The 23,747-nt window shown below is 46.1% G+C and overlaps 1 protein-coding gene across 3 annotated transcripts in view; it reads left to right on the top strand.

Moving 5' to 3' along the window:
* The window catches only part of macrod1 (mono-ADP ribosylhydrolase 1), a 107,509-nt gene that overhangs the window by 1,443 nt on the left and 82,319 nt on the right, over positions 1–23,747 (top strand). For all 3 annotated transcript variants that reach the window (XM_080007947.1, XM_080007949.1, XM_080007948.1), the window contains exons 2-3: positions 6,141–6,239; positions 11,174–11,287. In XM_080007947.1, coding sequence (XP_079864073.1) covers positions 6,141–6,239; positions 11,174–11,287 — 213 coding nt within the window. The remainder of the gene's footprint in view (positions 1–6,140; positions 6,240–11,173; positions 11,288–23,747) is intronic.

Below are 23,747 nucleotides of genomic sequence, written 5' to 3'. Positions count from 1 at the left end.
TTTCCCAGAAATGTTCTGGAACCATTCCTGCATGGGGTCACGTGTGAATGGGAAGGGTGATTGATATTCTGTGAAATCTGTTCCGGCAATTTCGCCACCTCAAATAGGGTAAATTACAGGGATAACCTTACCGGCACCACTAGTGGGTTTCACTATTCACAAATGAGGCTACATTCCAGAACATTTCAGTCTTGTGCCTTTTCACACATGCCATGATAATTCTGGAATAGATGAAGCAAGGGACAGTCCAGCAGAAGACTCCCGCACCGGAGAGCGACAGACGGAGCAGCAGCACACGCAACTCATTCACTTGCACGCACAAAGAGGATGTATGTGGACGTAGCACGCAAATGAAAATAAATATGCCTTGGAAATAAATAGTGAAATAAATGAGGCAATAAATATAGGAATAAATGTAAATATAAATACATAAATGAATACATTTACGCCCGACGGACTGCGGAGACGCGCCCAGCCCCCACCTCGGCCGGCCCACGCTGACGGAGGTGGGGGGGGTGGGGTGGGGTTGGGGGGGGGGGGGGGTTAATTCCAATTCAAGGGTTGTTTCATCACTTTCATTGCATCGTGTTTTTCATGAGAACGAGTCTTATGCCAAGTTGCTTTTCAGCAGATAGTTAAAGTCGATGGCGAATTGGTCGCCCAGACGCCTTGGTGATTAGGGACGGGATATATCGAGTGAGCGGTGACACTCAGTCAGGAGAGGAAATTACACAGTTGTTGGATCTAAAAAGCCGCCTGGGAATGCTTTTCCAGGTGGCTCACGATAACCCGATGGCCGGTCACCATAAAACACTGCGGCGGATAATGGCCCGCTTCTGTTGGCCGGGCACTTGGACAGATGTGCTTAATTGGTGCGCCGCGTGTCCCTGGTGCCAATTCGTCAACCCTCCGGCTACACCAACTGCGCCGTTGAGGCTCCTCCCCCTAGTTGAGGCGGCGTTCGAAAGACCCGCTATGGACCTCAGGGCCATTAGACAGCAGTGTTCGCGGTTATTGTTTTGTGTTGTTCCTAGTGGATTATGCAACCCGGTACCCCGAGGCGGTGCCATTGCGCAGTATTACGGCCAAAAGTGTGGCGCAGGCACTGTTTTTGGTCATCTCGGGAGTCGGGATTCTGAAGGAAACTTAAGGAGCCATTGGGCGTCCGGTTAAACAAGACACTGAACACAACAATAGCCGTAATTGGGACAAATGGTTGGACCCTCTGTTGTTTGCGCTGTTGGAGGTGCCTCAGGCCTCCATGGGATTTTATCCCTTTGAACTCATCTTTGGCAGGAGACCCTGGGGGCTGCTGGACCTAATTAAGGAAAACTGGGAGGAATGGCCTAGCACCACTAGGAACAAAGTTCAGTATGTTATGGACCTGCGAGTAAAGCTACACACACTGGGGTGTCACAGGAGAGTTTGCTCCAGGCCCAGGAACATCAGTGCAGGTTGTATGACAGAGGGACTCTGGGAAAAGGTTCTCCATTCCTTTCCACTTGACCCATTTCCCAATAATAAAATGAGCACACAATATAATTTTTTTTTTTGTTATTTTTTAATTACTTGGAGCATATATTATTCAAATTTTCAGGCCAGCAGGCCTAATCTAACCACCAAATCATACAATAATCATGTCTTACCTGTTCCTGGTTATTAGTACAAAGGGGAACACCTGGCATTAGGCCACCATTTAGCTTTCATAGATTCATGGATTAACTATTAGGTATTTCATTGATTGTGCTCAAACACAATAACTGACTGATATCAATTAGATATTTATTCTTTATCTTGATCTTTTGAATGACTATGGGAGGTTGAATAATCATTTGTGTCTACTTGTCTTCCCCCTTATCTCATTCAAGAATGGATCGTTCCTATCAAGGGAGGCGGCCAGCAGTGTATTTAAGGAGCTCATTCTGCTTGTACAAGAGAGAGAGAGCGATAATTATGTGTGCAGCTTCCTGCGAGGTGATGACCTTTCAGTTTTGTTATTGTCGCAGAACAAACTTAAAGGGCAACTTCGACAATGTTTTTAGAAATATTTATTTTGTGACTTAATTAGTTGAATTTTGCCCTTCTACCTCTGTGTATGACCTCCAGTCATTTTACCATCACCGCCACCGCTTCTCGGGTAATTTGACCACTCTAATCCTCAATAGTAGGGTTACCCCCCTGGGTAACGCTACAGGCTCGACTCAGGCACATTTCACCGGGAGACAAGGCGTAAGTGTTGCTTCATACATCCTGCTCTAAATTACTCGCAAGTCACACGGCGGGTTGGGGACGGTGATTATGGGGTCGAGCGCGCAGACATGGGTGGGGCGAATCAGATTTGGCACCTTACCCCCCTAAAGGAGTGGAGAGAGAGGGTGTCTGTGTCTCTGGCCACCGCAGTGATCTAGGGGGATGAGTTGGGGCTGGAGATTCCAAAAGCGACCGATCCCACACCGGACCTGTCTAGTAACCATCTCTCGCCGGGCCAGAGTGCGATCCTGGCTGTGTTACAGCTACGCTTCTCTGATGTCTTCTGTCCCTGCAGGCCTCACGTCGCTCATACACCCCCCACGCAGAGATGACCCGGGGGTAAAAGTAGGCTCCTGCCTCATCGCCTGCTATAATGAGCACGAACGCAAAATCATGCAGGCAGAATTATTTGACCAAGAGCTACTAGCAGATGCCCTTGTCTCCAGAGTCCAAGTAAAAATTGTCTTTCTCCATTCTGTATGGGTTGCACAAATTTGTCACACTTCCGTTCGGGTTGTTTGGGGCCCCTGCCACCTTTCAGCATCTCATGGACTGGGTGCTGCCTCCGCATGTAGCATACGCTGCCGCCTGTTTGGACGATGTTATCATCAGTCAGCTGGGGGCAGCAGGCGGTGCTGGTCTCTGAGGCTCACAGCCAACCCAAAGAAGTCTGCGGTTAGACGGAGGGAGGTTCGGTATCTGGGGTACCACTTGGGTGGAGGACTGGTCTGTAGGAAAAAACAACCGTGGTCGTGAACAGTCTGAGGTCCAAGACAAAAAAAGAGGTGAAGCAGTTCTTGGGGCTGGCCGGGTAATACAGGAGATTTGTAGCCGACTTTTCGGACCTGAGTAGTCCTTTGTCTGATTTAACTCGAGAGGGTGCGCCAGATCCAGTCCAGTGGACGGTCAAGTGCCAGCAGGCGTATGTGAAGGTAAAATAAGCTCTGTGTGGGAAGCCAGTGCTATTTACACTTAACTTTTATCTCCCTTTCTGCTTGCAGACTTACGTGTCGGACAGAGGGCTGGGGGCAGTGTTGTCTCAGTATGTGGAGGGGGCCGACCGGCCGGTGCTGTAATTCAGCCAGAAACTCTCAGAGAGGGAGACAAGGTACAGCACTGTGGAGAAAGAGTGTCTGGCCATCAAGTGGGCTGTCAGCAACCTCCACTACTACCTCCTAGGGCGGCCGTTCACCCTCTGTTCGCACCACGCCCCACTGCAGTGGCTCCACTGCATGAAGGATACCAACGCGCGGATCACCTGTTGGTACCTGGCTCTTCAGCCCTTTAAGTTCAAGGTGATCCATAGGCCGCGGGCGCAGATGGTGGTAGTGGACTTCCGCTCCCGCTCTAAGAGGGAGGTGGGTGGTTTGGCAGCTGGACAGTTCCCCGGCCTAAGTCAGGCTGGGTGAATGTGACGGGGGTGCGTGGTTAATCCGCGGTCCGCGGGAGGTAGCGCTGGCTTCTTCCTGCGCTGGTGCAGTTGTACTGAGTCGGCCTGATCAGTCCCACTGGTGCAGATTCGTCCGACTCAGCTGGGAGAGGTTTATTATGTGTTGATGTGTGACGGAGGGAGCGTGGTGTAGAGACGGAGTCTGTGATCAGATTGCTACCAACGACCAACCAGTTCACAAAGCTTATAAATATAATAATATTATTTATGTTCCCAGCGAGTATGTATGTATGTATGTATGTATGTATGTATTCCAGCGTGCCTTTTTGTTGTTGGTTAAATAAATAAAAAAACCTTGCCTGCATGGATTCTCCCTGTGACAAGCCTCCATGTCTCCCTCCTTAACTCATACCTGTGGGTGGAGTCTCCCACATTCTTTTTCTAATGAAAATGCCACTCAGAAGGTGGGGACATTGAGTGCACCCGCTTCGCTTGCCTGCCGGCTGCAGGCGAGGGAACGAGCGGACAGGGAGAGGTAGAACGGGTGGAGAATGCTGCTTCTCCGGAGGGAGAGAGGTCATTGCGTCCAGGGTCGGGGGCTCTCTCCTGGCTCCGTCAGAATTAGAATCGTCTTTATAAGTTTACACGTACAAGGAATTTGTCTTGGTGTTCGGTACATCACAAGCATAAACATAGTGAGAGATAAAGTAAAACGCAAAAACTGCAGGTTAAGAAACATTAATGTAAGGCTTTTTTTTAAATGCAGAGCTGTACAGTTTGAGCAGGAATGTGCACATGTTCAGAGTATGAAGTCTAACAGTATGTGCAATGTGCACGGATGGTACTGTAGTCCAGAAGAATGAAGAATGTGCGTTAATGTAGCGCATTGACATTTCAATTTGTGTGGAGACATTCATTTAACTTGTAGTGTCTACAGGGGCGGCATAAGGGTGTCAGCGGCAGGTCCCGGGCTTTATTGATGAAAGTTGGTGTTTGGGGTGGGAGGTGTCGGCCACAATCTTTCCTGCTCGCCTCAGGGTCCTGGAGGCGTACAGGTCCGTGTAGTGTCTATGGGGGGGGAGGGGGTGAGGGTCCTTTTCAGGGGGTCCTGGACCTTGTTGATGAGGTCAGTTGCAGGCGGGAAGAAACTGTTCATGTGGAAAGAGGTTTTGATCTTGTACCGCAGCCTCCTGCCAGAGGGAAGTGTTTCAAACCGTTTGTGTCCAGGGTGGGTGGGGTCAGCCACAATGTTACCCGCATGCCTCAGGGTCCTGGAGGCGTACAGGTCCTAGAGAGATGGCAGATTACAACCAATCACCTTCACAGCGGAGCGAATAACACGCTGCAGTCTGCCCTTGTGCTTAGTGGTTGCTGCAGCATACCAAATGGTGATGGAGGAGGTGAGGATGGGCTCAGTGATGGAGGTGTAGAAGGTTGAACTTCCTCAGCTGCTGCAAACTAACCCTAACCCTAACCCGTCCTCAGCTGGGCTTTCTTGATGATGGAGCTGATGTTCAGCACCCACTTGAGTTCCCGGGAGATGATGGTTCCCAGGAAGCGGCAGGACTCCACAGTTTCGACTGGGGAGTCACACAGGGTGATGGGGGTGAGTGGGGCTGCGTTCTTCCTGAAGTCCACAACCATCTCCACTGACTTCACTGCGTAGAGCTCCCGTTTGCTCGAGCTGCACCAGGTCACCAGATGGTCAAGCTCCCACCTGTAGGGGTTCTCATCCCCACCAGAGATGAGCCCAATGAGGGTGGTGTCGTCCGCAAATTTTAGAAGCTTGACAGACTGGTGGCTGGAGGTGCAGCTGTTGGTATACAGGGAGAAGAGCAGAGGAGAAAGCACAGCCTTGAGGGGAACCGGTGCTGATGGTCTGGGAGTCAGAGATGTTTTACCAGCTTCATGTGCTGCCTCCTGTCAGGCAGGAAGTCTGTGATCCACCTCTAGGTCCAGTCTCGTGCTATGGTGGGGGAGGTGGAGCTGGTAGGCTGGGGCTGGTAGAAGGTGTCACGGGGGATGGAGTCAGGACTATCCCATTGCCTTTCAAAGGAACAGTAGTTGTTGTTCAGGTCGTTGGCCAAGTGTGAGTTGTTCATGGAGTGAGGTGTTTTTGGGTTGAGGTTATTGATTTGTCTGAACCCTTTCCAGACAGAGGCAAAGCGCTAGTCTCTGAGAGCCAGGGAAACAAAACAAAAACGGTTCAGATTGTATGTCCGTTGCAGACACAGACTGGCTTTAGTGATGAGTAAAAATAAAAACATGAACATCTTAGAAGATGTAGAACAATACCTTGTTTTTTGAGTTTTAGAAGTTATTTTATTCTGAGTTTTTCTAAATACAGCTGTCTGTCAGTCCCACCTTGGCCGCCCTCAATCCTTCTCATGTTTATTTTCATGCTTTTATTCATATTCTCAATAGTTAATTATTCATAATATCAATAGCTGACATACGTAAGTCTTGAAACCTTCCCCATCCCTCTCTACCTCTCTATCAGACTTGTTGCTGTCCCTGTCAGTGGAGGAGAGGCGACAGTTCTACAGGACCCCGAACTACAAGTCACTGGACAGTATCCCAGTGTGGTCTCCCTCCTCAGGTAAGACTTCACCAACCAGTGCGGCCTTGTTTAATAAGTGAAACTGTCCTGCATGGGATATTAGGTTCTGAGACTTCAGAACCCATCAAATAAAGCTCTTTCAAGCTCTCTTTTCTGGTTTTATTTTTTGGTTTAAGCACCAAATTCTTAAAACATGTATTTTATTTGCATGCAGGTTGTATGCAAATATCATATATTATCATATGTGTTGATAATATCTGCTTGGTTTGAGGTGGAATTTAGATTTCAAATGACCTCGCTGAGTTATTTTAAGTGGTAATCCATAAGGCTACCTCAAAAATGTTATGGTCGCCGTTGAGGTAAATTGTCCACACCATTATAGAAAGTGTAGAATCACATAAAATACTGATACCTATAATGACAAGCATAAATTACAATTCAGGCAATTCAACAAACATATGTTGAAATAAAGTGCATACTGACTTTAAAAACAGTGCTTCAACTTTCAGGCCGTTTCCATTCAGCCGAAATCTGGCTGAGGGAATACATTAGGGATTAAATCTTATTTCTGTTGTATTTGTCTTTGCCCATGAGTATCTGAACCTGCATCCAGAGGGGAGCGGCTTTAAGTTCTGGGGCTTGTCTCACAAAACCTGCTCGACATAGACAGGGTTCCTGACAATGTTTAAGCATCACAAAACCTTACAGATTCAATCACAGTGAGACCCTATCACACCAGTAATTTGATTATTGGCTATATTCCACAATACATTGCAATTATATTTCTTGGATAACTGTATTTGTTCCAATACATATGCAGAGGATTCCAATTTCAAATATAAGCACAAACTTGAACTTGATATAATTTCTTGATATGAGTTTTTTGTGCAATTATATGCTAGGACAAATGTGCAAATTTAATGCGAGTTTAAGAGTTAGAGAATTACGAGTTTAATGGACATTAATAATGAATAAACAAAATTATGAATATATTAAATGTCCATACATGGAATAATATATTTTGATTACATAAAGGGGAGCCTGATTTGCTGAGTCAGGGATTATGACTTTTTTTTTTTCTGACAGCTGATTGGTCAAAAAACTGCTTTTGATCTGTAATCCTGAATTTAATCTGGCACAGAGCAGGTTATGTACACAGCATAAGTTACCATGGCGACATACTCGGGTAAAAATGATCCACTTTAGTTAGACGTAAAATCCAGAGTTAGATCAGTCAAATTTGAAATTAGACAGACTTTATCGGTTGAAAAGATAATACCAAAATAGGGTCATCCTGGTGTTATTGAGACAGACCTAAAATAACATGTCCCCTGATGGTGACCGTTCTGGAGGGGGACATTAATAGAACTAACCAGCTCAAGCTATTTGTAATATTGACACCATGGTACCATGAATGTCAAATGTCAAACAAAAATATTAGCAAAAGTCTTTTACATCACCTTAGAGCAATGTCAATCATTTGTCTTTCTCTAAAGAAGAAGACCTCCCTCTGGCAGGAGGTTGCGGTACAAGATCAAAACCTCTTTCCACATGAACAATTTCTTCCCGCCTGCAATTTATGTTATGTTGTATATCATTCAAAGAGTCCAAGTAAAAATGCTGACCAGTATACATTAGAGAAGAGCTCATTGATGTTGGAAAGTTTACACTTATACACCTAGAATACACCTTCTGGTGCTACTTGGACACGTCTTCGGTGATGAACCCGAGGTCATGGGGTGTTTTGGGTCTTTAGTCATCAGACACCCTTGCCCGGGCAGCCTAGTCAGGGGTGATCAGCCCCTACTTGTGTCCAGGTTGTGCACTGCTCCGCGGATCCCACCTCCGGATCCGCTGCCACTACAAGGCCTTTCCAGCAGCATATTCTTGGCGGCTCTTCTGCACTGCTGTCCCTGTACTCCAAGGAGTTTGAGAGTTCTGGCATGAGTTAATTCACATGCCACTTTAAATGCACATATCTGTATATACATAGCCATATTCCTTCAACCTATTCCATTTTATTTCAATTTATTTTTTATTGTATTTTATTCTATATATTTTTTATCTTATTCTATAAGTATTCCACTTACTGTATTACGTTTTAGGAGTCAGTTAGTCGGTCTATTAGAAAGGAATTTTCTACTTTTTATTTTATTTTATTTTTGTACTTTTTCCTAGGACTTATTGTGTGCTATCACCGGGTGCGTTGCATTACATTTCACTGCATATATGTATGGAAGTATGTATATGTATGTGACAAATAAAAAATCTTGAATCTTGAATCTTGAATCTTGAGTTCGCTGTAATGAATGGCCAGCAAAGCCCCAGCACCCAACTTCGACTGGCTCACAGCGGGCATTCCAGCCACTGCTCCAGCACTCTGTAACAAGATCTGCGTATTTAGCCCTTTTGCGCTCGTTGGTTTCTTCAATCCGGTCTTCCCAGGGGACAGTAAGTCCCGGGAGGACCATTTGCCTTTTAGACTCCGATGTTACACCATATCTTGGCTGAGTGGAATGGTTGCGATGTTCTCTGGGAACTTCAGCTGCCAGTCCCATGCGGTTGCAAGAAGCCCTCCTGTCCTCCTTTTTCCCCAGCTCTGATGAAGGTGATGGACTGTTTGAGGGCATGCTGATTCTTGCTGTTTTGAATCACCGTACTGATTGTGTCTGCCAAAGACCTTGGTCATGGCACCAGTGGTATCACCCTTCCACCAACGCCTTTGAGCAGTAACTGAGGATGGAAAACTGCTCCACTGGCACAGTGCCCACCAAGATGCTGTGCCGCAGCCGTGCCTCCACTCTGTCAACAGTTTCCTGTGCCTGCCATTTCTTTCCGGTCTTTACGAGGAGTCTCGGTACATCATAACCTCTCTAGCTCGAGTGACTTTGAATTCCTCTGATAGGTTGCTGATGGGGAGCTGCAGCTTGGTGGAACGCTGCTTAAAGCCAGACTGAGCCCCATCCACCTCCAAGAAAACCGACTGATGGTCTTCTCTAGGGCCTCCACTGTTGTCATTGGCACCTTCAAGATGTTTCCGTCACCGTTTGGACGTCCATAAATGCTCTTATGGGGGGCTGCCGGGTATCATCTCTTGAACATGGTGTCTTGTAGTGCTGTTTCAACGAGCTTGTGTGGGAGGGATCTATAGGAGTTGGTTGGGTTTAGCCAGAGAGCTGCAAGGTATCCTCTGCTTTCCCTTGCATGCCGTGTGAACTGGGTCACCATTCCTGTGTGTTCTAGGAATCCAGGTACTCCTGGCACTCTTCCCTTCTGTACTGAGGTGTCTACTGTATGTATACGTTCTTCAAGGGGAACTCAGTTAGGCATTGGGACACATGGAAGAAGATCTTCACTTCGATGGTGAGCAATGAGATGATACGAAACTGCCCGATGTTGCTTGAATCCTCTTCTTTCAGTATCCAGACACCTTCCATGTGCCTCCACTGAGCAGCGACCTTTCTTCTACGCCAGATCACCTTTAAGATCTTCCAGAATCGCACAAGGAGCATTTGGCACTGCTTATGGACCTTTTAGGGTACTCCACTGGACCAAGGGATTGAACTTGCTCTTGCAGCTTTGACTCCTTCTTTGACCTCCTTGAGGGTGAGCTCACAGATGTTTAATTGGGTCACTGGTTTCTGGAAGTGTCGCCAGTGCCTCACACGGGCCGAGGTCTTGCTCTCTCAAGGGGTTACTGAAGGTGATACTGAGATGGTGGTTGAGCTCCTCTACAGAACTGGCCGCTTCGCTTCTGTCCCAGTAGTATCTTGGTGAAGCTGAAGGAATCGGCAATGAATGCACTGCGGTTTCGGGCCCTCTTTTTGCTGCTACTCAGCCTGCCTGACTGTTATAATAAGGCCACCTCCTTAAGATGTCTGTGAGGTCTGACAGGGCTGATCTCTCCTCCTCCTTGGCCAACTGAAATTGACACTTCAGGGATTTGAGTTCTTGTCTCACTGGATTACTTGTTCAGGGCTTTTCCTTGATGCCCAATCATTCCGAGCCTACGCTCATTATGATGGTGCATATATACAGTATGTCTAGTTTTTCTGGTCAGCATCGCCCTTTGACGTCCCCTCTTGTCTACACACTCATACAACTGGAGCCACTCTTTCTTGTTAGTGGCAGGCCACTTCACCCCACATTGTGGGGGACTTGTGGTGCTTGGAGTTTTCAGGCACTGTGGGGTGACTCCGAACCTGGCTCCTTACGTAGTCAGCGCTCCAGAGCCTGTAGTACTAACTCCTGCTCCTTCACTTGTTCCCTCCTCAAGCGGGCCATCTGAATTAGTGGCTACATAGTCAGTTAATCTTAGAAGAAGTCCTTACTGATGTTAGATGGAGGAAACCCCATGTGAGCACGGGGAGAACATGCAAACACACAGAAAGGCTCCTATTTTGCGAGATAACCTGCCGGAGCACAGTGCCAACAGCCCCCCAGGCGGGAATCGAACCCAGGACCTTTTTGCTGTGAGGTAGCAGTGCAATGCACCGTGCCACCGTAATCTCAGCTAGGAAGCAGGTTTTAACATTTAGGTCGATAATGATCGGCTTTACTCTGAGTAAGATGGTTTTTATTTTTTTGTAATATCACGACCACAAAGTCATGGAAACTGTAAGAATGAATAACTACATACTGTTTACAGTATGTTAAGTAGAAAAAGTAGTTACACATTCCAAAATGTCTTTCGTCCTCCCATTTGGCATGAAACAAAGTATTTCAAGTCCTTCATCATAATTCAAAGAGTTAATTATTAATGCAGCCAAAGTACTGCGTATGTTTTTTTTTCTTCTTTCCATTCTGTGGCAGCCAATTATCCAAATCTGTATTGTGATTTCAGAGACGATGATATTGTGTGTGTGTGTGTGTGTGTGTGTGTGTGTGTGTGTGTGTGTGTGTGTGTGTGTGTGTGTGTGTGTGTGTGTGTGTGTGTGTGTGTGTGTGTGTGTGTGTGTGTGTGTGTGGTTCAGTGTCAGACGAAGGTGAGCAGCCCCGTTATCCCCGGAATGAGAAGCTGGACCGGAAGATTTCCCTCTACAGCGGAGACATCACTAAGTTGGAGATAGATGCCATTGTCAATGCAGGTGTGTTTGAAAGAGAGAAAGGATAAGTGATGATGTGTGTCAGTTTAAAAATATGAAATCAACAGATCCACAAGGCCGTTGAAGGCCTTTTTAAATGTCTTAATCGTATTGACTTAGATCTTGCATTTTTATTGAAGCTGACTCAAGTTGATTCTTGTGTTTCAAATCGAGAGTGGTCCCAATTAATCTGTGAACATACATGAGGGAGATAACACGACAGCATGTCAGCAGCATTGATCTTACCAGCGCGACCCTCCAGCCCAAATTATTTGACCGATTACTCTTCTCTCTGAAGCAGCACGTGGGGGGGGTGGGGTGGTGGATGGCTCCTCGCCATCGATGTGCATATCAGAATTCAGCCGTGACCCGCCATGAAAGTGAAAGTTTAACCACACATGGGCGTTAAGGGATTGGAAAGCAGAGAGAATGGGGGCGAGGGAGGGGGAAGGATGTCTTTGCTTTTTTCCAAACTTACCCATTGTAGCCTGAAACACGTCTGTATAAGTCCCCGCTTAAAAGAAAATCGTGCTCTTGTGTGTGCTGTGGTACTGCTTGCATTCGGGTTTCTGCGTGTGCATAGATAACGGCAGTGCACCTTGACCTCCCTGCTCTCAAAACCTAATGCCTGGCAATAACTCTTTTAATTATTTTACATGCAAGGCAGGTTTATTTGTATAGTACATGTCATACTCAAGAGCAATTCAAAGTGCTTTATCTAAAACATAAAAGATGTGATAAAAAAGACAGAGCAAGCATAGAAATAGCTAAAAAACAAAAAAAAAAGAACTAATGAAAAGGTCAAAGTGTTTTGTAGTAGTTAATGTTGGGGTAAGTCTGAGATCTTCTGGAAGTTTGTTCCAATAACCTATCGCATAATAAGTAAATGCTGTATGTTCGTGTTCTGTCTTTATTTACAGTTGGTAGACCAGTGCCAGATGACCTCAGAGGCTTGAACAGTTCACATGTGTTTTGGCCCAAAGCCACTGAGAGATTTACAGAATGAGAAATATGTTCAAATCAATTCTTGACACTGGAAGCCGGTGCAGAGACCTGGCAATCGGTGGGATGTGTGCAGCTTCCTCAGTCTCTGTGAGAACATGAGCCACAGCTTTAGGAATGATCTGCTGCTGTACAGTATAAGAGCTGTTTTGGAGGTACCTGAAAAAAATAACGTGAACAGGTATACTTTAATTCTAATTTTTCATATATGAGTGATAGTCACAGCTTATTCAACTCAAACTCAAAGCTATGGCTGAACCGATAGACATCCTTATATATATATATATATCATTGTATACCAGGGGCAGCTGTATGTTGTTCGTCATGTAGACTCAAGTTCCTTTGAAGCGCTGCGGTGCACTACCATGTTTTACCTTTAGATGGCATCAGCAAACTGCGTGTAGAGCAATGAAGTGTGTGCGCTTCTCAAGGCGAAATGGGCATTGAGGAAGATTCAATGTGTGTCTTGCCGTGGTTCAGGCATCAGGGGAGCGAGACAGGCCAGCATGCAGAAATGATGCTCCATCATGGGCCTTTAGTTTTGAATTGATGGATTCTCATTGGTAGCTGACAGTCGACAGGTGTAAGCCCACCACCTCTGAGAGAATATGGGAATCATTAACAGTGGTTTATAGGTGTGTGTGTGTGTGTGTGTGTGGGTGTGGAGGTGTGGTGACTGAGTGTGTCGCGAGTGCATGCGTGTGACTGCATGCGTCTCTGTGAGCGTGCCTACGATGTGATTTTGTGTGTGCAATTAGGCTTGTTTGTTTGCATCTTTAGATTTGTTGTTTGTGTGTGTGTGTGTGCGAGTGCGTGTGTGTTTGTATATAGGTGATTTAACGTCAGCGGCGCGTGCTTAATGGGGAGGTTTTACAGAGTCCCGCTATCCAAAATGGCAGTGATTTAACCGGAGGAGGCAGTCAGTAAAGTGTCATTTAGCAGACAGGATGAGGCAAGGTGAGGGAGGGGGAGAGAGGGAGGGAGGGAGGTGGGGGGGGGGGGGGGGCAAGCTACGGTAACGTCACAGGTGACATGACTAAGAACTGAGAGACACCAGAGCAAGACTGAGGAGTGGGGGAAAGGGTGGGTGTTGGAAGAAGGAGGGGAGGAGGTGGAAAGTGCAAAAACAGGGAAAGAGAGAAAAAAGGGGAGTACGCAAAGTAGTAGCCACCGACTGTTCTAATCTCGCCCCCCTGCATTGCCATGGCAACAGACAGGTACAGAGCATCCGCTCCGGGGGCTTGGAGGGACGTGGTGGGGGGTGGAGCGGCAGAGTCGGATCGTTCCGGCTCGTCTCGTCCATCTTAACTGAGTGATCGGCCGCCCGAGCCGACGGTCCGTCCGTCCGTCTCCCCGGGCGTCCGGGTTGACCGGGCGGCTGACCTTTTCGCTGGATGACTAAACTGATTGACTAAGAGGCTTGGAGTGGTTTCAGTCGCACTTAAAGAGACACGGCGTCAGAGGAAAAGCAGTCCAGTTGGCCTGCCGAGTGGAAAGGAAGGAGGAGGGTGACGATAAACCTCGGGCTTCTTCCACAAAGTTACCTGTGAAATTGCTCCCTGCTCAAACTACTGGCCTTGAGGACACCCACTACTCTGAGCAACAGGGTGTCCAAGTGGTAGGGACTGTGAAACCGCCAGCTGCTGTGATTTGGCTTCCTGGGCTGCTCTGAAAGCCCTTGATGCTCCATTGGGCTCCCTAGGCTGCAGAAATCCAATTAGGGCCAACTGTGGCCAGTTATATGATATATTGAGTCTAAAAGTTAGGGTAGAGGACGGGGTTTGGGTGTTGGTGGTGGGGTTCATACCTAACCAGTGGGGAGGATTGTATTGCGTACACACACATAGGCCGTGCTCTGGTGTCTTAAAGGGCTTATAGCATGTTAATACGAGCATTTATTTATTTATTTCCTTCGACCACACCCCACGCTGCGCTGATTGATCAGCTGGGGTGACATGCAGAGGCAGGGCTGGGTGGGGAAGAGTTTTGTCGTTTTGTGTAACTCTCAATAAAGATTGGATTTACAGTAACTCTTCCCCTCCACCTCTTTTCATGTCTTCATCCCCTCCTCCTCTTCCTCCTCCTCCTCCTCCTCTCCTCTACCACTACCCCCCTAAACACACATACACACACATGCACGCACGCACGCACGCGCATGCGCGTGCGTGCTACTTTACAGCCCCTGGCTCCTGCCGCCTCCCATAAAACACTACAAATATAAACCCACAAGCACTTAAGAACCGTCTTGAGGAGGAGGGAAGGTGATGGGATGAGGGGAGGGGCGAGAGGCAGAAACATCCTCCCTTTTTACACCCCTCAATCATTCCATCCAGAACCAGCAGCAGGGAAAGAGAGAGAGAAAGACGGAGTGGAGGATATATTGTCTCTGATGGGCTCGCTGATTAAGATGGATTGCGCAATGAAATGTCATTGGAGTGATGAGTTCTCGTGTGTGTGTGTGTGTGTGTGAGCGCGTTGGGCGTGCACGTGTGGATACGATGTCTAGAGCAACTAACTTTGCATTTAAACCTTTTCCCCAATTGATTAAATGCAAATTTGCCGAGCTCTGTTGAGCTCCATTTATCCTCCCGCCAAGTTTTTATTCCTCAGTTCCTTACTTTTCAGCTATTGCCGTGTTTATCGCGTTGGACATTAAATGCCAATTATTTTGGCTTACCTTTCCCCGGGGGCCTTGAAGTGAAATTTAATTGAAAAGGTTTAGAAAGGCTGCAAAGTTCTCGTTTTATTTTTGTGGAAATGTCTAGTGTTTCTGTGTTGCTGCCTGAGCTTGCGGCAGAGTAAAAAAAAAAAAAAAAAAAAAAAAGGTCTCGCAAACCCCACTGATGAAGCACGGCACTGACGAGAGATAAAGAACATTCCAGTCTCCAGTCTCTATCGCTGTGGTGTTTGCAACTGAGCTACTTGTCGTAGTTGGTGATTCAGAAGCCGTAGGGGCTGTGTGAGCTTCTGTGCAGGTGGTTGTGGGTAAATGTGTGTCCGGGTGTGTGTGTTTTCTCATAGCTGTCAACCCTCCTGTCTTTCCCGGGATTCTCCCGTGTTTTACCATTCTTTCCCGCTGTCCTCCTGTTTTTTTACTTCCAATAAATATCCAATATTTTTAACCTTAAAAAAATAAAAAAAAAGCCTGCGGGCACCGCCCATCTCTGCTCCATTGTCCGCTGCGCCATCCGCTGTGCATCCCCACCTGTTTCTGTGGAATGGATGTGGGGCCGTCAGGATAAGCCCATGTATGTATTAGTCACAGTCATTTTGTACACCTGCACCCAGCTGCATGCATCCAGTTGCCCACCCCGTCCATGCCTATACAGGTGTATCAGCGCGTGTGTGTGTGTGTGTGTGTTAGGGGCACTGACCTACAAGTGCCTGCAGCTGAGTGCCGTGTGTGTGTGTGTGTTTTGTGTTAGGGGCAATGACGTGTGTGTGCGTCTCGTGTGCGCAAGCGATATGCCTCCCAGGTATACCTCTGCAGGTCAAAGATAAAACTGTCGGTCACCGTCAGCGAAGCTCTCACTGCCGAGAGATACAAGATTAGACCCAGCAGTTTCCTGGCCTCTGGGTTGCAGAGTCAAAGAAGAGGAAGGGTGAGAGGGAGCGAGATAGAGCGGGAGGTAGAGTCACGGCGTAGAAACAGGTGGGAGGGAGTGAGAAAATTAGCTGTCGCTCACAGGTAGGCAGCCCAGTATCAGTGATTGACAGAGGGGGCGAGTGCACGGATGGTTGGATTTTCTCTGAGATTTTACACATAGATTTTTTACTTAGACTCGCGGGTGGGGTTGGGTGAGAGCAGCCACACTCGGCATGTCTCCCTGGCAGGTGAAAGGGTGGAGTTGTTCAACTCGAGGGAGAGAGAGACCGAGAGGCATCGGGTAGTCATGGGCGACAGGATGGAGAGAGAGAGAGAGACAGACTGCAACAGGAAGCAGAACAGCTGCAGGTCGAGAAGTGAAGGCAGGGGTGGAGGGGTGGATGGAGGGATGAGGGTGGATAGAGAAACAGCAGGTGCAGTGATCCCGTTTGGTACAGCGGTTTTTCAAAAGGATAATTCAGGGCTAACCCTCAACGCCGCGGGTAGAGAGCACTACAAGAGTATTACTGCACCTCGACGTGCAGCACGGCCTCGCGGCCTCTCCCCTCAGGATCTGCTGATTCTTCGCTGGCTAAGCAACGTACAAATCTGGCAGACCCCCCTCCCCCCGTTTTAGCCTCTGTGTCTCCAGAGCATGGAGACATTTTTCTTTGTTTATTGAATGTGTTTTTTTTTGTTTTTTTGTTGTTTTTTTTGTTTTTTCCCATCTCCTTGTTCAGAATTGCTTTGGTAAGGACTGAGCTTGAGTGTGAGTCTGTTGAGACCCACAGTTAAACCACAGTGACTTTTCTGCACTGGGTTCATTGTAAAGTGTATTTTATAAAGTCTTTTTTTTCTTAGACTTTGATGGCTAAACTAGCCACATAAATCTCAATAATTTAAGAATAATGAAAATATATGTTCAGGGAATGGCTGGACAGGTAAATAACAATTGAAGGTGTACGGTGTCCTGTTGTTAATGCCTCGTACAATTGTCGCCAATTGGCCTCTGTGTTTGGTCAATTAGTCGTTTTGTGGTACCTCATCCAAAAGATGGCCACGGCCACTTGTTCATTAAGTCATGTGCGCTGATGTAAAGCCGCAATCAGGGAAGGCAGGTTGTGGCGATCAAGCCGGTCTCGCTCCTGGAAACAAGGAAGCCTGGGGAGGTGATGGGCCGCCCGTCGTAGGGCTCCGTGTTCAGGCTGATCAGCTCCCAGAGCGCTCTGCAGTGCTCTCTGCCTCTCCCTCTCTCTGGCTGTGCACTGTACTTACCAGACATCTCCCCCCCTAGAGCACTTGTCAGCTCCACTTAGGACAGGCTCACATTACAAGATGCAAAATGCCACACCACGTTTGCCATTCCAGACAAATATTACACATTTTGTGCATTAAGAGAGTCTCAGACAGAAACTATAAAGATGTTTATGTTTTTATATATATATATATGTATGTGTGTGTATATATATATATATATATATATATATATATATATGTATATGTATATGTATATATATGTATATGTATATGTATATGTATATATATGTATATGTATATGTATATATATATGTATATATATATATATATATGTATATGTATATATATATATATATATGTATATGTATATATATATGTATTTTTTTATGTCTTCAAGAAGAGGTGGGGGGTCCTAACATCCTTAATCGAGAAGATCTGATGCTGTTTGTGTAGGCGTGGTAGGGAGAAGTTAAAAGTAAAACAAACGTTTGGAAAGCAAACGCTGGCGTGTGTGTTTATTCTTTTTCCTGCTGTAGTGATGCTGAGCACGGCACAGATCTCTCGGGAGCCGCACTTTTCCTCCCAACCCTAGTAACTGCATTGGCACCTTTGGTTCCTATAGCAATATCCATCCGCACCACACTGAGGTGGGCTGATAAAGACGTTTTCACAATATACCTGTCACACTGTCGCAGCACGAGGCATGAAAAACTGGCTTCCCTGGTGCCTCATCTGTTTCTGTATGAATATGACAAGCCATCTCAAATACGTGGCGCAGTCATAGCCACGTCCACAAAGAGTCTGCCGGTCTTGCAATATAAAAAACAATTGTGGCTGGTAAATTGGTTATTTAATGTCGAAACATACGACAGTAATAATATTTAAATGATCTTACTGTTTTGTTATTGTGTGTCTACAATCAATTTTAAGCAAAGGTGTTCTTTAAATACAAACTAGTTTTGGTTTTGGCTTCCAGCAGTTGGGTGACATGATGGAAAATAATTTTGTTGCTCTCTTCTGTTATTGGATTCATTAAATACGATCTCCAGAGAGCAGTGACAGCTTTAGGCAGGGTCACCAGAAAGGCAAAGGATTTTTGGTGCTTACCATGTTTGAATTAAATACCAATCTGAATACTTGGCATTTTTACAAGATTATGAAACAATATTGGAATATATAAGGTCATGAATTTATATTAAACTCTTCTCTAGAGTTGTAGATTGGCACCGTACAGACAGCACTGAGAAAAAAACATTTTATTGTAATGACAACTCAGTCTCCATGCTGGTGCCCTGGTTAGTTAATATGGTGATAGGATTGCTATAATCACCATATTCCCAGTATGGTCATATTGGAGAAAAAACAAATATGTGGGATTCGTCCAATATATCTCTGTTTGACTTCCAAATCAATAGTGGATGTTCAGAGAGATTTGTTTGGTCAAAGGGACAACATCTTCATGCGTGACATCTAAACAAGCGACTCAAGCAGAGAACACTGCTGAAGATACTATTCCTGCAGAGATCCTCACTCAATCTTCACAATTTCAATACGAACTTGAGCATCATTTTTGGATTTCACAGTTCACGAAGAAAAGAAGAGTTAGACATGACTGTTTTTTTTTTTTTTTATAGCTGGATAGAAATGTCAAAATATTGTGGTATTCCTACTGAAATATAAATCCATCTTACTAAAAGACTACACATCAAATCAGCGGCTAGATCTGATTGTAACATTAAATTGGGAAGGCCCCAACTCTCATCCCTATAAAGAAACGGAAAGTGTATTCTCAGCTTCTTCAGGCTTTAGATATTCAGAAACGGTCTCTAAGGAATCATTTCTACGGGGTTTTTTTTTTCTCTCATTAGCTGAGAACCACGACGCCGCGCCACCATCTGTAGTTGCTCTGCATGGGCTGTCCTGCTCGCCCCTCGTCCTGTCTCTGGAGACACCCGCTCGGCTCCTCTCTCCGCTGTCTGTGTGTCTTTGCCACGGGGTCAGTTCAGAGGCTGTGGCTCTGTGACTTGGCTGCAGCGTGCATTAAGATCTTGTCTGTGCTGTAGTTTTGTTTTGTCCTTTCTCCCCTTTTTTTTTTTTTTTTTTGTTAGTCCAGATCTGTCTGACTTCATTATTGTATGGCCGTCACAGGCGACCACTTTACTGGTCACCCGAGTAGTAATCCGAGTGTTTCTGCTTGTACTGAACATCACAAGCTCTCAAGGTTCACTGCCTGCGGCTCCCCCATCAGCCCGCTGAGTGTACTTTTTTTATGTTCCATTTTTTAAATTTTCCTCACAGTTTGACTGGAAAGCTGTAAGGGGGGGGCGGGACAGGACGTCATTGATGCTGTTTTTTTGCATTCTCCTCCAACCACCTCCCAATCGTTCCGCTCCCCTTCCCTCGCTCTTCCATTTGGGCACCGTGGAAGCGCTGTGACCTGTCAAGAGCGAGACAGTGGCATTAGCCAAGCAGTCCACAATTTACAGCCAGGGAGGATTGATTTACACCCTGACATTGAGAAGTAAACATACCCCAGGAGAGTCAATCCCTAATGATGCCGCCTCTGTAAATAAAAGGTGGGTGGGGGGGCGGGATGGGGAGGTGGGGTGGGGGTGGGTAGTGAGAAGCCAAACTGAACGAGTTTGCAGAAAAGCTCATTCGTGCTAATCATTCCTCTCCCACCCCGCCCCTGTTAAAAGCTTTCCCACCCCTCCGATCAATCGGCACTTTAACGCGGTGGAAAAGATGGAGGAAGCGCGAGGCCTCATTAGCCTGATTGGGCAGAGTGCGGTGGTGGGGGCGGAAAAGAGGGAGCCGGCCAGGGAGCGGGAGGGAAGAGGAGCCGGCCCTGATAATCAGCACTTTGCCTGGCGGTGTGGCACTCATCAGTGACAGGTTTTTGTTTAAAAGCCCTGTTTGTTTAGCAATGTTAACCAGAGCAGCCCTCTGCCAGCACGCCTCTGATGATTATGGGACTCCTATGACTCCCGTGAGATATTTGGTATGGAAAGCTGCTTCTTGCGCTTTGACCCCATGCTATCAAATCAGCTGGATGACTTGATTTGGATCAATGCTCTTGATATTGACCTGACCAACACCCTACTTTACTTTTGGGTTGTCCTGTACTTGAGTGGTACTTAGCAAGGCCAATGTATTTGCTTTGTGGTGAATGCCGGATGTCTGTCAGTGTATTCATGGAGATCTGGAGGTTTATTTCTTTCCATTTGGCATGCAACACGCTGTGATTTCATGGTTTCTCCTTTGAAAAAACAAGTAGTGTACTGCCTGTCCTTTGTTTAAAAAAATAAAAATAAATAAAAATCTCTTTTGGTGCCAGACAAGCAATCAGTCTGGCATGGCAGCATTGGCCAGATATCCAAAGTCCTTGTTTCCTCAGGTCAAAAGATGGAGCGCAATGGTATTTCCATGGGCATACAAGCTCCTATGGAACGGCATTTTTTATATGAATATGTCGCCCAACAATGATGATGTTTTTTAATGTAGAATTTTGACATCTAATAATGACCTAATTTCACTGAAACCGCCATGCGAATAATATTTTTTTGCTCGACGCAACGCGTGCATGAAGAATAATATTTCGAAATGAAATGTACATTTAGGGAATATTATCCTTTCTGCCGTCAGTGTTATTCAAATTATAAAGTTTAATGGAGCCTGATAATGAGTCTCCATTTTTCCTTCATCCGTTTAATCAACTGCTGAGAAACGGTAAAGGCAGATCTTTTTTTTACCCCTCCCAACACGGTTTATGAAATAACAGTGGGTGGACTCGCTCCGCCCAGGCCAGTGATTACAAGGCAATGCCTTTTGTTTCCCTACATGTTCTCATCATACGTTCCAATTTGGTGTCATAATGGCACACGCCAAGGCACAGAAGCACTCGCACAAACTGACACTGACACTGCATGTCATGCACATTGTACACAATTACCATCCTGTAATTGCCATCTATTACCGCCTTGTTGTGAAGTGGTGGCCGTCGCGCATACTATCTGCCCAAACTGCATTATCGGGCTTTAGGAAATGATGAGGCTATTTATAGGAGGTATTTATCCACTTATGCGGCAGCTCTCACCGCTGCCCTCGATGGAACAAGGTTTCCTGCTGCTCTGGGGCCTGACTGACAGACAGGTTGTTCAGTCAGATCATCTCTAACAGCGCACGCGTTGATAAACGCCGAAAGTAGAGGACGGCAAAGTAGGGAGTGATGGTTGAGAGTGGCGGCTGAGTCAGTCGCACCTTGGGGCTTTTACACATTTTAAAGGAACCCGAGTCAAAGACGGCAGGTTGGCTTTGTTTGATTTTCAAACGTATTGTATTTGAAGTGTTGATGCCATTTTGAGGTAGAGAGGGAACTGATTTGGCTTTGACCATGACTTTTTACAAATGAGCGGGTCTTTAACAATACAGTATGATTTAACCAACCCCACGGCTGTCACTCATGGCAACTCTCAACGAGCTCAACTCTCACTCGAGTTGAGCTTTAGTACGGAATCCTCCTTTTCATCCGGCTTCAGTTTCTCTGCTTATTCTTTGCTCAGTAATATGAAGTCAGTGTGTTGAAACAGCGTTCGAGTCTTCTCGTCGACAGGACCAGGAGTATCCAATTTTTGCTCTGAGTTTATTTTGAAGTCCCACTGGGACTTTTCTTTGTACAAAGCCACCGACGCTGCGCTATCTGCTGTGCGTGTAGACAGAGAAAACGAAAGGTGCTGAACTTAACCAAAAACTGTTCTCTACAGTGATTCCGTCAGAGAACTATTTTTGCTTTTTGCAAAGAACCTTTCCGACCGAGGTGCATACAGAACCATGTCTTGAGCCTTTCATTGCACATTCAAAAGACTTGCACTCATCTGCTTAGACACCTGCATTTGTTTGCTTAATTAAGCAAACATTTAATTGTTCAGGCTACTTTACAATAAAACTTTTAATTTTTTTAATTTTTACATTTTTTAAACCTGTGTGGTCAGCATGCTGGGCATACAACACAGAGCATTTGTACGCCATTTGCATCCAGGACAGAGTTAGTCTGCAAGAGGAGTTCAAGTTCTCCAAATGCAATGCAACTCTTTATTAATTCTTAAATCATCAAGAACTGCTGCAATAACTCTGTCCTGTGGATGTCCTGTAGAATGACAAGAGCACAGTTTTGGTTATGGAGAGCCACCACCAACCCCCCTCTTTGGAGAACTATTTATCATGTTTGGGTCTATAAACAACTGATCACTACTCCAAGAGGGGGAGAATCACCACGGTGAGACAAATAAACATAGAAACAAACAACATTTACACAAAAACATGAACATTGGACGACAACATGTATTGAAAAACTGAATTAGGTCCAGTTACTGAATTAGGTCCAGGAAAACTGGAACTACAACTGGTCCCGTGGCCTCTTCCTGTCAAAGTTATGGCAGTAAATGAGGGAGGAAGGGAGGGGAAAGCACCCCAGGTTGCTGGGGTGCACTCCAAGCAGGTGTGTGTGTGTGTGTGTGTGTGTGTGTGTGTGTGTGTGTGTGTGTGTGTGTGTGTGTGTGTGTGTGTGTGTGTGTGTGTGTGTGTGTGTGTGTGTGTGTGTGTGTGTGTGTGTGTGAGAGATGTCCACTGGTGAGTATACATGACTTATCCCCATTGGTACTGGTGTAGAAGGTCGGTATTATGTCGCGGCGCCTCCAAGCAGCGCAAAGGGGCCCCAAAGCCCCTGAACTCCACAGCCCCGCAGACAACCCCCGATGCCCCGGTGACAGACCGATCCCGGCAAGACCCCCACGCCCCCCACTGCAGCCAGCCAGGCGCCCCGCCCGGCGTGAGTGCCAAGTGACCGTACACGTAGCAGCAAGTGCCCTCGCGGGGCACTTCGATGTTACACCGCCCCCCGATGATGCCGACAGGCCGCCAGGTACACAGGCCCTCCGCGGCCCCCAGCACCTGGGGTGCCCGCCGCAGAGAGGCCCCGCCGCAGAAGCAAAAAACAGCCGCCCCCCACGCCCCAACCCACACCCACAACGACAAGCAGTCCCCCCAGGGGCCCCAGAAGGCACCCGGCGGTGCTCTCCGCAGCCCCGCCAGGTCGCAGCACATCCCAAGCCACAATACAATAAAACTCTACATAGTGAAGTATAATATAATATATTTACAATAAAACTCTCTACATAGTAAAGTATAATATAATATATTTACAATAATATTCACCATTATATTCTCTATATAGTTAAGTATAATATTATATATTTACAATAATATTCTCTACATAGTAAAGTATAATATATTTACAACAATACTCTCTACATAGTAATGTATAACATCATATATTTATAATAATACTCTTTACATAGTAAAGTATAATATATTTTCAATAATACTCTTTTCATAGTAAAGTATAACATAACATTTTTCCTGTATATTGGGTGTTAACCACCTACCCTTGGATCACTGACGCAGAGGTTTATTTTACAACTGTATGGTATCATCCAATATCTAAAAACCTCTTAAAAATAACCGCACGAGGGACATGAAGAACCATCCACTCAATTAAGTGGTGCTTTATTGGGAGACGCCTTGTCAAGAACCAGTAAGAAAACCATTGTTTTTCTGTGG

The sequence above is a fragment of the Zeus faber genome, assembly GCF_960531495.2.
Source record: "Zeus faber genome assembly, chromosome: 10".
NCBI lineage: Eukaryota > Metazoa > Chordata > Actinopteri > Zeiformes > Zeidae > Zeus > Zeus faber.
The sequence above is the reverse complement of the archived record's forward strand: the minus strand, read 5'-3'. Positions and strand labels throughout refer to the sequence as shown.